We start from the raw sequence: 15,790 nt of genomic DNA, 5'->3' as shown, positions 1-15,790 counted from the left end.
GTTGAAAGGAGAAAAAATATTCAGTAGACCTTTTTGTATAAAAAAAGTCCAGAATAATAAAACTTATTTTTTTATAAAGTGGCTTTTATAAACTTTAAAATAAACGTATAAAGCTTATTTTTAAGTAATTTGAAGTGAAAAAAAATGTAATATAACATGACAGTATCACAATGTTTGCTGGAAAAGCTTTCAACCAGTATAGCTTACCAGATTCCAACCAGTAAAGCCAACCAGCATATCAAATGCTATTGTCCTTAAAGACTACTGACCACTTTTCCTAGGTTCAAGAAATGTGGATCCAGTTGTTAACCATTGATTGGAGCTATTATAGTGTCCCTGCCACCACAATGCTTGACTGATGAGCTTAGATATATTAAATCATGTGCAGATCCTAATTTTCTGCACACTTGGTCCTCACATTGGTAGAAGTTTCTTGGTTCTTGATTCCTGAATGTTTGTAGCTCATCTCCATACAGTTTTTCTTGAATCTAGCCTTCTGAGTTTTCATGTTTGCATCTTGTGGTATGGCTTCTATATTTTTTCTCTGAATATTTCTGGCTTGTGATCTCTTCACTGACTGTAATTTTGGGGTTTTTCTTCACACCTCTTACAGTATTTCTGTTATCAACAACTGTTATTTTCCTTGACTGACCTGTTCAGTGTCTGTTTATTAGTACCAATGGTTTCTTTCTTTTGTGAACATTCTAAATTGTGGAATTGGCTTTTCTCATTGCTTCCCTCTTTATCCAGCTTCAAAATGTCTTACTTTTCTCCCTTTTACAGCTTTATTCTCTTTAAATGCACAAGGTCTAAATGCACAAAGTCTTTACAGAACCAATAGTAGTCATTCAGAGCTATTAATTGTTTAAAAAAATAAATCTAATATGGCACACCCGGGCAAAAAGAAACATCTGTCTGTCATATGTTCCAATATTTTTGCACACTTGAAAAAAAATTGCCGGTTAAAACAAAAGTCTATTATATTCATTTAGAAAAATATACAAGAAATAAAAGCTAAAATTCTGATTTATCCTCTTATATGTATCTTTTGCTCTCAAACCAAAATGTCTTATAGCATAAACAAAAGAATTGGCTTTACCATTCTATTTTAGACTAATTTACCATTCTATTAGACTATTTTAAGTATTTTCTAATTTTTAGCTATTTTCTGTATTTTAGCTATTTTCAGTGTCAATTCATAATGAATTAGCAAAAGTTTATCATCACATGACCTTTTGTACCAGATAGCTGAGTCATTTTTAAAGATATGAAGCAAGATGTTTTGAGCACAGTTATTGACCATAAAATTTTATGAAATCATTTTATTTCCTAGAGAGAGCCGCTTTCATTCTCAACGGATCGGTTTCATTCTCAAAGATGTTATGTAAGTGAATTTGAACCGTAGAATAGTGTGAATTTATTATTTAATATCTATTCAGAGGTGTGTTTTGGAAAATGAAATATTTAATGCTTTTGAACGTGGACCTTCCAAAATCCCTGGTCATATCTGCAAATTGTATAGAAGCCAGTGTTTATAAAATATCTGAACTGCATATCAAGGTAACGAAGATTCATCTTAGAGAATTGATGATGACTGTCAAAAAGTAAACTATTTAGTTCAACAATTATTATATGATTGTAAAGGAGTTTTTCTTTTCTGCAGGAAAACCATGTTTTATTTGGTTAATAATGGAGGAAGCCCCAACCCAAAACATTGAAAATCTGAGCCTTGATGTTTAAAAGATATGAAGAGGGGAAGTGAATAACAAACATTCTCTCTCTCTCTCTCTCTCTCTCTCTCTCTCTCTCTCTCTCTCTCTCTCTCTCTCTCTGTCTCTCTCGCTCTCGCTCTCATTTACTCCCCCTTCCTCTCATGTTCTCATGCAAACATCCTTTTGAACTTTAAACCGTTCATCTGCCAAAAAAAAAAAAAACACATACCATGACTCATGAAATGTTCCTTTGGACAGTAATTTGCCTCCATAGTCATTTTTATCAGTAGCAGAGAAAAGGTTTTCTTCATAATGTCTCAGCCAGCAAACTGATTGTTTTATTGCACTTCAGGATTCAGCTATTACTTAAGATGAAGTTAAGGATTAACCGGATCGATGCCAATCAACTCCATAGTCTCATGAAGGTTCTTGTTTTCCTGAAGGTTTATGGCTGATAAGCTGTAGTAACTAGCTTACAAGTTAGCGATCGCTTTACAGCAGAGCGAAGTTAAGCATTAACGGGATCGACGCTTACAAACTCAAAACACTTTTCCTCCAGTACCTCTGGGAAGCTTTAAGAATCACGATCAGTGATTACCTCTATTTGGAGTCCACAGCGAGCATCACCTCTATTAACTCTGATTGTTAGAGGTGAAAGACATAATTCACCTATAAAGACTAGAGGTGAAAGACATAATTTCAGAAATTATGTCTGCTGCTCTGGACGAATATTGCGGGTCAACTTTTTGGGTGAGTTTTGAAACATTATTTCTTTTTTTTCTTTTTTTACGATTGCTTGACCTCTTGGTTCTACCTTTCTTTATAACTATGACTGTCTTAAACATCTGTGCTCTGTTTGGTAAAAAAAAAAAAAAAAAAAAAAAAAAAGATGTATTTATTTGTATTTAAACAAAAATGTGAACGATCTGCTCCTGTTTTGTTTTATTTTGTTTTATGAGCTCCAACAATAACTAGTCAGCAATCTTTGTCTCAGAGTAGAATGTGACATGACATAAAATAATGCTTCTTTCTATAAAGCTTTGTTACTGCGTAGCTGGTTACTTAACAATTAGGCATTTAACCACATAATACAATTAAGTGTTTAAGTTAATTTGGTGTATCCAGATACAGAGATCTACTTTAAATGAAGTTTTATGTTAATATTGCGTTTTAATGATGAATCATAGAGCAAAGTTTTTTAGACAAATTCACTAAAAATGGTATGTTTCTAAAAGGAAGTATTACGAATTTAATATATAAATGTTCAATATATACTTTACTTATACACAAATACTAAATATATATATATATATATATATATATATATATATATATATATATATAGATAGATAGATAGATAGATAGATAGATAGATAGATAGATAGATAGATAGATAGATAAATTCACAGCAGCTCTCTTTTTTCAAATTCAGTGTGATTTAACAATCAAAAAAATTCATATGAAATATGTTGTTGAAAAGGAAAAAGAAAAACAAACTTGGCTTAAAGTTTGGAGTTTTTCTATCCATTGTAACTTAAGACTCTTACCCACTTCACTTACTTATTTGAGAAATGGTTTATCCAGATAGTGTGAAAGATAAATGCTAATTGTTGTCAGAATAAGGGTGCTAGGATTTGACCTCACAACCACCTGATCATTAATACAGAGCCTAAACTATTAACCCTTTAAAGTCTGAGGTATTTTTGGGATTGTGGAGATGTTTTAACCTGCCCTGACATACCTTGATAAGCATGCCTTGATAGCCAAACTTCTTATTTCAGTTATTTACAGTAGACATATAAATTAAGCTTCACTACATTATATTCAATACAAATTGTGCATTAATAATCTGTAAGCAACATGCATGTACATCACGGAAATCAGCTTGGTTAGTAAAATTATTTTGAAATAGTACCATAACTGTTGTGGGTCCATCCATGACCTACAAATTCATTTGTAGATATGCAACTTTTGTGGGTTTTTCTTTTCTTTTCTTTTTTTTAACTGCTGAAAATAAAAGCATAACCAATTTAATGCGCAAAGTATGTACCAGTTGCTTATGAACTGTTTACTATCATGTAGAGAATTACCTTATGAAAAGAATGACCATGCTGTGGCCATGTGTTGATAATCGAGACTAAAACAACTACCTTTGGACTATGAGTTTGCAGTTTAGTATGCAATGCAAGCTTGGAAATCACAAAACACATTTCAAACCCTCTATTTTATACAGTAGTCCAGACAAGCTGTTTTAATACTCATATCACTTGTGAATACATTTTCTTGATTACTTACTTTATAAGTGACACTTGTGTCCTCTGGAAAGTGTATCTGGAATTATTGGCACCCTTCATGGAAATCTGTAACAGATACAATTAGGGAAATACATTGTTCTCAAACACACATAGATGTATTTATTATGTATAAAATGTGTTTAGAAGAGTATTTGTTTCTAGAAAAATGGTTTCAGAATAATAAGCACTCTTGCAGTTAATAATTGGTGGCACAATGCCTTGAGAGAATAACAACTGAGAGTCTCTTCCTGTAATCTAACAATGTCAGGGACTCTTAGGGATCGCTCCTCCATGCAAATAGCTCCAAAAGCTATTATCAGAGCATTATTAATATTTTTTGTTACCAGGAAGGAAAATTTACAATCAGTGTAAACAAATATTATATATTATTTTATCGCTATCGCAAGTAAGGACACTGTTGGTATTCGTTGTAAGACGATGATTCGTTGTTGTTTTTTTTTCAATATTGTCGCTTGTAGGCTTGTTAATAACAAAAATATTTGTAGAAAAACTACAAATTATTAAATTTCATATGAGGCACTAATCGTTACTGTGGAGTATGACATGACAGAGAAATTCAATGCTGAACATGAACCCCAAACCAGGAGAAAATTCGATTTTTTCATTTATTGATCTAGAAATCCATCAAATTTTCAAGAGCACAAGAATCAAAAACAGATAGTTGTGCTCCCAAGAATTGGTTGTACGTTGAACAAAAAAGAGTCGCAACAACAACAGACAAAACAATGCACAAGAGAAAAATGATGACACAGAGACGAGATATATAAGATGAGATATAAGACATGATGTCAGTGTCTGCAAGGCATCACTGATCCACTACCACAGTTTACAGGGTATCAGGTGCTTTTGCTTGTATGCAAAATAATGCAGCATGTTCATTCATAAAATAATGCAGCATGTTAATAATGCAGCATGTTAATTCATAAAAAGATAGCTATTAAGTGTAATGAATTGTCATGAATAATTATAATAATGTGTAAAATGCCATGTGATGCTTCTTCTTCTTCTTCTACTCTCGTCTTTTCCTGTTAGGGGTCGCCACTGCGGATCATCTGCTTCCACCTAATCTTCGGCATCCTCTACTCTCAAACCAATTACATTTACGTCCTCTTTTAACACATCTATGTATCTCCTCTTTGTCCTTCCTCTTGACCTCTTCAGCTCCATCTCCAACATCCTTCTACCAATATAACCATCTCCCTCCTCTGTACATGTCCAAACCATCTCAATCTATCCTCTCTGACCTTGTCCCCAAAACAGCCAACCTGAGCTGTCCCTCTGATATGCTCGTTCCTAATCCTGTCCATCCTCATCACTCCTAAAGAAAACCTCAACCTCCTCATCTCTATAATGTCATGTGATGCATTCGTGAATTTTTTATTTATTTATTTTCAGAATACCTCTCAGGCTATGTTTTAAGTTCCATTCCTTATATGCTGCTTTAATTAAGTAATTAATAGCTAATTACTTTTATTTTATACCAAACTTGCGATAGCTAGCAATAAACTAAAATATTTCATTTATTATTCCTGATTATTGAAAATGTCCGATAAAACAATTACGATTCTGTAACAGGTAGCAAGATCACAGATTTTGGTGATTTCCTTGATATTCTTTTACTGGCTGTGATCATAAATTTGTTTTATAGTAATATTAATTTATGGAATACATTTGTTCACGTGTATATACATTGTACTTCTACTTCAGAACGACTCGTTCCTCAATCGCACGGATCCGGACTTGCCGGTGTGTGTGGAGAGAACGGTGTTGGTTTGGGCGCCGCTGGGATTCCTGTGGCTTTGTGCTCCATTACACTTGGCCAGACTCTTCAAGAAAAAAGCACCCGAAACTCCATTCTCCAAAATCTACATCTGCAAACAGGTAAGAGTTATCGAGCCTGTCGTTCATACGGGGTGAGCGCCAGCATTGCTTCCACAGAGAATATACTGTAGTTTGCACAATTACACAGACCAGATGGGTCCTCAGTCTCCTGATGAATAATGTGACTTCTTCACAGTGAATTCAAATTATTTAGTCAACCAGAAAATGTAATGCAAATGTCTCGGCCCATTTAACCTATTCATATGATCATTGCTAAAAAGTCAAATAAATTGGGGAATCAACAATAAAACAAAAACAGCAAAACAACAAAAACAAAAATCAAGAAGTCGAGTCAAGAATCTTTTTTATTGTCATTCATGTCAAAAAAATCCAACCTGAGTCAGTGAGGAGATTTTCATTTCCTCAATTTCTTTACTGTGCAAATAATTTAGCTTGACACTTTCTTTTTTTTTTACTAAACAAACAGCTAAATATCTGTATTTCCTTCAGGTCGTGGCAGGACTATTGTTCCTGACAGCTATTGCTGGGCTTGCCGTCACACTTGCTGAAGATTATGGACCGCTGAATGACTCATCAGTTGAAACAAATCCTCTTGTGCTTTATGTTAATCCTGTACTGTTTGGAGTATCTTGGGTAAGCTGTCATGCCATCATAATTATAATCATTATTAATATTATAGGAGTTGTATATGAATAGAAAAGAAATGCATTATGCTTTGGTTATTTTATATTGCTGCAGAACTTTCCATGTTTTACTGTAGTGAAAAGAATTAAAGTCAACCTTTAAATTTACTGTACAGATGGATAGTGTAAACTTTGAATGAATTCTGTGGAATTATACATTTATTATATTATTTATATTAGTAATAAACAACCCTATGTGCAATGGCCTGGAAAAAAAACCCTTTATTGAAATTTAGAGTTTGGAAAACTAAAGTCTGAAAATGAAATATGTATCTCAACCACAAGTAATGTAGCATGTTATAGTCTGCTTAACATCCCAAGACGAGCCCTTCCCCTTACTCTGGGATGTGGTAGCTCAGTGGTTAAGGTATTGGGCTACTGATTGGAAGGTCATGGGTTTGAACCCCAGGTCCACCAGGTGTCTGCTAAATGCCGTAAATGTAAACTCTAAAAGTATTTACAAAGCTTTTTTTCCCCTTGAAATTTGGTATATATTCATCACAAGTTTTAGACAGTTTTATTCAAACTTACTGTTTTTCTTTCTTTCTTCTTTTTTTTTTTACCAACACTTTTGTTAATCTGCCTCCTTAGCAAACATGATCTATGAAGGTGCTGGCAAGGAAGCATCATTTAAATAGTGTATTTGCACTTTGATTGGCGAACACACACTTTCAACACAAACAAAGGCTTGATAGAATTGACTTGTTGCAAATAGAAAAAAAACAGCAGGGGAACAAAACCCACTGAGCTTCATCAAAACATCAAAACACTGAACAAATCAACATTACACTTTGTGATATTTTAACACCTACTAGCACAAAGACTGACTGCTTTGTTAGACTATCAATACATACTGAGTTTACAAAAAAACAGGATGCTAGATCGTTATTATAAGGAAGGAGTAAAGCAGCACAAAACCCATATGCTGCTTTAATGAACAATGGAGCAAACAAACCAAAACGTAGGCAAATGGCAAGGCAGGGTTAATATAACATGCACTAGGCGAGAACGCAAACACTTCGTCCGCGGAGCAAAATTATCACATACAATAACACGTAAGTAAATGAAACAGAGCATTGGTCAATACACTGGTAGGCAAAATGAGAAATCGGTGACAACTACGCTTGGTATGCACACTAGGACGTAATACTTCAAGTAGCAGCTAGCGTGAGCATGGCTTTTAACTTCATGAACTTCCTTTGACTCGGAAGCGGCATATACACTCACCGGCCACTTTATTAGGTACACCTGTCCAACTGCTCGTTAACGCTAATTTCTAATCAGCCAATCACATGGCAGCAACTCAATGCATTTAGGCATGTAGACATGGTCAAGACGATCTGCTGCAGTTCAAACCGAGCGTCAGAATGGGGAATAAAGGTGATTTAAGTGACTTTGAACGTGGCATGGTTGTTGGTGCCAGACGGGCTGGACTGAGTATTTCAGAAACTGCTGATCTACTGGGATTTTCACGCACAACCATCTCTAGGCTTTACAGAGAATGGTCCGAAAAAGAGAAAATATCCAGTGAGCGGCAGTTCTGTGGGCGCAAATGCCTTGTTGATGCCCGAGGTCAGAGGAGAATGGCCAGACTGGTTCGAGCTGATAGAAAGGCAACAGTAACTCAAATAACCACTCGTTACAACCGAGATATGAAGAAGGCATCTCTGAACGCACAACACGTCGAACCTTGAGGCAGATGGGCTACAGCAGCAGAAGACCACACCGGGACTAGTAAGGTGTACCTAATAAAGTGGCCGGTGAATGTATTCAGGCGATGGCTCCTTCTGGAAGGGAGAAGAGGGGATTGTTGGTGGGACTGTTACAATTATATTACTGAACAACCACAGGGACACAGAGGTATGGAAGCAAAGCAATGCTTAAACAAACTAGGAACGATTAAAAATACTGTCTGATATACTGATATAAGTATGTGAGCACTTGCACATCACACATGTTGTTCTTCCTCAAACTATGCCATAAAGTTCTAGTGGAAGCACTCAGTTTTAAGTCTTACATATTCGCTTTACTGGAACTAAAAGGCCCAAACCTGCACCAGCATGACAATGCCCCTGTTCACAAATTCAGCTCATTAAGGACAGGTTTGTAGTGGAAGAAATCAAGTGTACTGCACAGAGCCCTAACCTCAACCCTACTGAACACTTTTACGATGAACTGGAACACTAACCGCACCCCAGACCTCCTGGCATGTCTACCTCTGAGCACTATTTGGCCACGGTCCAAGTTCTGTTTCCACCAGAACAGATTCTGCATGACAAATGAAAAAACATTTTGCATCTGTGGTGTAAAGACCTTCTCAAATTTAGCAGTGTTGATTAAAGCTGGCTGCTCACCATCTGGTATACGCAAATATAGGTTTTTCTCCAGGTTTTGAACACACTACCTGCACTAAACATACACAAAGTACACAGTGTAAGAAATTAATCTTTGATTAAAGAAACCAGGCCTTAGAACATTATTGAATTTTGAAGTGTATGTGCTCATCATGCACGAATCTTCGATTTGTAGGTTTTGGTGATGCTCATGCAGGAAGCTGTTCGGCGTAAGGAAAGAGCCGTTGATTCTGCAAGCCTCTTCCTTTTCTGGTTGCTGTTGGTCATCTGTGATATCTTTCCTTTTCAAACCATTCTAAGAGACACATTGAAGGAGGTACTGGTGAAGATCGTTGATGCTTGTTAAAGGCTAGGAACAATTTGGTGGTGTTTCTTTGTAATTACATGTCATTTTTTTGTGTCTATCCTTTTAGGAAAAAGTAGCAGATCTTCCCAGGTTTTGTCTTTTCTACATAGCTTATTTACTTGAGTTGGTTGCTTTAGTGTTATCAGCCTGTGCTGATGTTTCACCTGAACTTAAGGAGCTGGCCAAAAAGGTAAATATTGGTTTTTATATCATATAATTTTTGTATACAGTATATAGAAACAAAAATGTGAGAGATTTCTAAATATACACTAGCCAAAGTTTGCATTACATTTACATTTTGCCTCTCACACCTGCAGAACCCTGAACTTAGTGCTGCATTTCTTAACAGAATCACTTTCAACTGGTTTAACTGGTAGGTTTTTTCTTTTTTTAATCCACAGACTTGCAGTGGGTGTTTTTACACATTTACTTTTACTACCTTATACATTTAGCTCTTACAGCAGAATGAGAAACCTTTCTCAGAAGCAGTAATAAGGTTGTTTTCAGGTTCATTAGTAGGGCTGTAGACTGGACTTCAGACATTTTCTGGATTGACTTGGACTTGACCTGGGTTTATTGACATTGTGCTTGGATTGTCTTTCTCTTAGACACATAGTCTTGGCTTTGTCTGAAAGTGTATAAAATACTATAGATGTTATTGGCACAATGCAGGAATGGAACAGTATTTGAAGTAAAGGCCAGAGGTGGGTAGAGTATCCAAAATCTGTACTCAAGTAAAAGTACCAGTACTTATGGAAAATTTACTCAAGTAAGAGTAAAAGTAACAATCTTAATAGTTACTTGAGTAAGAGTAAAAAAGTATCCGATGAAAAAAACTACTCAAGTAGTTAGTTACTAGTTACTTCTCATCTGATTGATATGAATCAAAAACCCTGATTTTCAAACAACTTGGAGAGCTTTCACACACCTCTCCTTAAAAGTCTCTTTATTCTGCTAATATAAAACACAGGTTGAAGTATATATATATATATATATATATATATATATATATATATATATATATATATATATATATATATATATATATATATATATATAATGTGATTAATGGTTTAATGATGTAAATGAATGATGTGCTGGACTAACCTGCTCTTCCTTTTAAGATGAATTTACTTTATTCTTACATTTGTTACATCTTATAAGTAAGTACATGTACTCTTTAGGTAGGGATAAAACAAAATATAATCCCGTTTTTATTTTGTATATGTTCTACACTTTAGTGAAAAAAAAAAACTTGTGAGATGTCAGGATTTACGTATAAATGCAAAACGTCTTACAGCATGCAATTCAATTTATTTTGTGGAACATGGATATGAAAATGCAGACGCTTATAATGAACGTTTGTTCATGAACGTGTTGTTTGTAGGGTTCACAGGATTGCACAAGAGCGTATATGAGGGAAAACATTCAGACAGTGTGTGAAATGTAGTATTACGTTAAGGTCAAAGTGCCCATAGTTACCAAATTACCATCAAATAGGCATAATTTTGACACTTACCGCTACGTGTTTTTTTCGGTTGGAGCTGGAATTCTTGTAAGCTGCGATGTCTGTTTGTTTTGGTGAACACAGAATGCATCGCATTATAAAGCTATTATTTTTTACATCTTGGAGTGAAAATATAGAATTAACTTGAGGCCACGGGTGATCTGCCTTTGATAAAGCGCAAACGTCTTCCTCTGCTTCAGCCATCATCTTCCAACTAAAGGCGGCGGCCTTTAGAAGCAGCCTATCCAACGTCTCACGAGACTTTGCATATAAACTAATTATTCATTATTAAATCTCATATTTATTAACATTTGAGAAACGGAGGAACGCCACCGATTGTAGCGAAGTAAAAGTAAAGTTTTTCCACTAAAAATCTACTTGAGTAAAAGTACGCATCTTTAATTATACTCAAAAAGTACAAGTTACCCAAAAAATTTACTCAAGTAAATGTAACGAAGTAAATGTGATTCGTTACTACCCACCTCTGGTAAAGGCTTGACCTCGCCAATATGTCTGCCAGCCCATTTTTGAACAATTAATCGAACAATTAATTGAACATTTAATCTGCCTTTGTACTCCCCCAGTACTGACCTCGCTCTTCATACCTTGCTACTGTACTTGAGTTTAAACAATTTGCACATTTGCATATGCCTTTTTGCCCTATTTATAACATTTTATATTATTTATGATGTTAATGTTTTGTGTCTTTTCCATAACCTTCTATGTCTGAGCATACATGATTATGGTTTTGGAATGTACTTAGCACATAGGTTAACATGTTTGGCTCAAACCTTTGGGGTTGGCAGTTCAATTCATTCACCCTGTGTGTGTGTTTGTGTATGTATGTGTGTAGTTTTGTCCTTTGGGAATGCTTGCCATTGATAGATTGGCAGCTCTAAATTGTCCTTTTTGTGTGAATGTGCCCTTTGTTGTGTTGCCACCCCGTCCAGGTTATCATTGTGTATCTACCCCCCTGGGACAGACTTCAGGTTCCCTGTGACCTTATAAGCCTTACAGAAAATGGCTCGATGGATGGTTTCTTGTCTCAGTCTTAAGTCTCATTCAATTACATTTGAAATTGATCTTGACTTAAGACTTTGTCTTAGCTAGTCCTTGTCTTATACTTTATATGTTTATATATCTTTTGCATCTATAGTGCATATCATGCTGAAACATATAGATTGTGACAGAATACATATTATTGTCTTTTTTCAAGGATGGTCTTCAATGGCTACAAAAGACCGCTGGTGCAGGAGGACTTGTGTGATTTGAACGAGAAGGACAGCACAAGCTCCATAAGCCAGAGGTTTGAAGAAATCATGAAAGAAGAGCTAAAGAAAGCTCGGCAAAGGCTACAGACGAAACAGAGCAAGAAGAAAAAATCTACATCAAAGCTTGATCGTGAGCAAAATGGCCTGGCCAAGGGAGTCAGTCAGGATATCCTGGTCATGGTATTAATAATAATAATAATAATAATAATAATAATAATAATAATAATAATAATAATAATAATAATAATGTGTATTTAGATCACAGATTATTTACTCCATACACATTTATTAACCAGAAAGCAAGTCTTCACATCCTGTGTCATTCTGCTTGACCAAATTCATTAGATGGATGCATAACATAAAATTCATTCAGTGTTAGGATTCAAACACAATCGTACACAAACATTACAAATGAAAGTCGTAAGATTTAAATGTCTATTTTTTTGTTCCCTAATTGACTAAATGGTTAATTGTCTTTGAATTTAATGACAAATAAATCGAAAACATATCGGAACAGGTAAACGAAAACAAATTTAAAAAAAAGAATAATGCAGAATCACAATAAAGGGCTTAGTATCATTACCGGCCAAAAGAACAGAGCATGTAGCTGGCAACAAGGAACTGAAACCAAAGGGTGAAAAACAAACATACTTAATAGGATTAAAAAGATAGTTTATAGTTTGTTGTGGTAAAACCGAACCCAAGACATTACGCTACCTGCCAGTTATCCACCTCATTCAACTGAATAGAATTTTCTATTTTGTGCCACTGCTTCCTGAATTTTTGTGGATAAATAATGGTCTTTATTCTTCTTTCTGTCATATTCTTGAGGTACACAGTGAATAACTTGTCAATCTAAAATGAGGAGTAAATGAGGTATTATTCTCTAGTGCATTATTCTCTGGTGTAGTCCAATAAATCTATTATCTAAACACACAAAATAACTTCATAACAGAACAGGTGTTGGCATATGATTATACAACAGGCCCATTGAGAGACATTCAAAATTCAGTAGAATGTTTAATACAATGACTAATTCTGTCATATTTGTTAACAATAAAAGGGAAAAGACTTGTTATGGCTAATCTACGGACACAAGGAGCTTGTTTTTATTGCAGTGTTTCTTGAAAACCTAACGCTTTAATAGGCTTCACCTTCTTTATTTGACCCATGTTTTTATTTTTGCAATTAGGAGGAGAGAGGAGAAGAGGCCAAAAAGGAAAAGAAAAAGAAGAAAAAAAATGACAGAGACTCAAATTATCCCGACTCTTGGTTGGTGCCCACCATCATGAAAACCTTTAAATGGATTCTTCTAGAGTCTGCCATCTTCAAGCTGTTACAAGACCTGCTTTCATTTGTGAGTCCACAGCTGCTCAAGTGAGTCACTTGATTTTCTCGATGGTTTAAACGCAATTTTTATGAAGACTGCAGATTGCTGATGTTTTTCGCATGCTTTTGATATTCTAGTGACTTCCTGTTATATTTTTTGGCACAGGGTCATGATATCCTTCACTCAGGACAAATCCATTTTCACGTGGTGGGGTTACTTTTATGCTGTACTGCTCCTGATTGTGGCAATGCTTCAGTCCCTGTTCCTCCAACAGTATTTCCAGCGCTGTTTTGCTCTGGGTATGAAAGTACGCACAGCTATCATGGCAGTAGTGTATAAGAAGGTATGAAAATCTTTTATCATGCCATTTTTATATGTCATTTGATATTTTTCTTCATGAATGTGCTTCATTTTAACTTCACACTGTGCGTTTCGGTACTTTGGGTTAAACAAACTAAACAAAAGAGTATTATCTAACTAGAACGTACATTTCCTGAAGAAAATGTGAATGGTGCTTGCATGTGGCAAATCCCGGGGGCTAGTCGAGACGAGCATGTGACGTCATCTGAATACTCTTGAGGAAGTTTTCCTCATTGTGCTGAGTGTTTTGATATGTCACATGTCCATGTTGTGCAAATTTTTTATTTTCACGTGACATCATGTGACATCACGTGACATCATCAAAATGCACGTGATGAAGTTCCCCTCATTGTTGTGAGTGTTTTGATATGTCACATGTCCATATTGTAAAAAGTTTTTTGACTTTGCATATATTGGGGCGGGGCTGCGGCACAACCGGAAGGCCAGTCGGTACACCAATTTAAAAGTTTGTTCAGAGTATCACCCTAAAGGAGCTGGCCGAGTTTGGTGTAGAGAGTTCAAAAGCTTGCCGAGTTATAAACCTCCAAAGTTTATAATGGGAGTCTATGGGAAAAAAGGCCATTTTGAGACCCGGTAACGGAAGTACCGGTAGTCGGATTGCTTATAAAAGTCAGAGCACACCTCTCCTCAACGAGCCGGTCAATTTGACACCTCATTCATGGGTCTAGGACAAAAGCTGCGGGACAAGTTATGCACCGAAGTTTTGTCCGGCACAATAGTAATAATGTTGCTTTGCAAGCACCATTAATTAAACCATAAATTTATAAATTTACACCATAAATTAATGTGTACTTTAATAAACACAGCAGTACCAAAAATTAGCCACAAACATATTTACAATTTTTTTTAAGTTTAAAGTTTAGATTTAAGTTTAAGTTTAAGATTAAGTTCAAGTTAAGTACTTTAAGTTAAATTCCATTATGATAAAAGTAAAACATTATACAAGAAAATACATTCAAATTACATTTAACATGTTCTGTTTATGTAAATTTTTGTTTATATATATATATATATATATATATATATATATATATATATATATATATATATATATATATATATATATTTTTTTTTTTTTTTTTTTAATTATATTGGTTGCATGTTCAGAGCTTGGTCTCCATTTTTTATCCCAGCCCAAAGATATGTGTTGTAGGCCAATTGACATCTCTAAATTGCCTGTAGTGTGTAAAAGGGTGTGTTTGTGTGATTGCGTCACTTGCCTTGAATCCCCTGGGATAAACTCCAGGTTCCTTTGTGCCTCTGTGTACAAAATATGTGTGCTACAAAATATAGATGGATATAATCCCAATAATATACAGTATATTTTAAGATTAAGAATAATCGATTAATCTAACTAATTAATTAATCATGTTTTAAATCAGAGGTTACACAAGAGTTACACACACACACACGGTATACAATACACAATGAAATATATATATTTTCTACTGTAAATACACTTTGAAATGAAACTTGTGAACTATCATTTGACGCTGATATTATTCACAAAAATCCTGTATAACATTATTTATTATTTTGTATATCGACCTTTTGAAACTTCACTTTTTCTCACCACATGGATAACATCGTAGGAGACAGCATCTTGCTTATAAAGACCAAAAGTTTTATGGCTAAAATGAATAAAATCATTTCAATTTAGTATCTAGTTGCTTGATTAAGTTGAGAGCAGCAACCTTTGAAGCATGATATTAAAAATGCTGATTAATTGGATGTCCTGGTTTGAGTGCAATTTTATAAGCTGACAAATAATGAACAAGGAATTAAGCTCCATTTACCATGATTAAACGGGATACACGAAGCCATTATTCATGCCATAATAATATTTTATTTTACAATAAACCATGTTTTATCACATGGCTTAAAGGCACGAAGCTATTAAAAAACGTTTCAAACACCGGCGGTGTAAAACACCATGCAGGTCATTTGCATATCCTGAATATGTAACCCAGAAAAAATAAAAATATTATTCTGAATTATTTTCTTTGTTATTCACTCATTAGATTTTATTTAATTAATTCTATTTTAATT

At 34.8% G+C, this 15,790-nt stretch overlaps 1 protein-coding gene across 1 annotated transcript in view; it reads left to right on the top strand.

Moving 5' to 3' along the window:
- Positions 1 to 1,994: 1,994 nt before the first annotated feature.
- Positions 1,995 to 15,790, top strand: part of abcc2 (ATP-binding cassette, sub-family C (CFTR/MRP), member 2) — a 47,458-nt gene continuing 33,662 nt past the window's right edge. The window contains exons 1-9 of the mRNA XM_060864346.1: positions 1,995 to 2,462; positions 5,735 to 5,908; positions 6,359 to 6,502; positions 9,082 to 9,222; positions 9,320 to 9,442; positions 9,570 to 9,625; positions 11,976 to 12,210; positions 13,223 to 13,407; positions 13,526 to 13,703. Coding sequence (XP_060720329.1) covers positions 2,421 to 2,462; positions 5,735 to 5,908; positions 6,359 to 6,502; positions 9,082 to 9,222; positions 9,320 to 9,442; positions 9,570 to 9,625; positions 11,976 to 12,210; positions 13,223 to 13,407; positions 13,526 to 13,703 — 1,278 coding nt within the window. The 5' untranslated portion in view covers positions 1,995 to 2,420. The remainder of the gene's footprint in view (positions 2,463 to 5,734; positions 5,909 to 6,358; positions 6,503 to 9,081; positions 9,223 to 9,319; positions 9,443 to 9,569; positions 9,626 to 11,975; positions 12,211 to 13,222; positions 13,408 to 13,525; positions 13,704 to 15,790) is intronic.

Source organism: Tachysurus vachellii, chromosome 2 (assembly GCF_030014155.1).
Source record: "Tachysurus vachellii isolate PV-2020 chromosome 2, HZAU_Pvac_v1, whole genome shotgun sequence".
In the NCBI taxonomy this organism is placed as follows: domain Eukaryota; kingdom Metazoa; phylum Chordata; class Actinopteri; order Siluriformes; family Bagridae; genus Tachysurus; species Tachysurus vachellii.
Note: the sequence above shows the minus strand (reverse complement) of the source record. Positions and strands in the feature narration are given on the sequence as shown.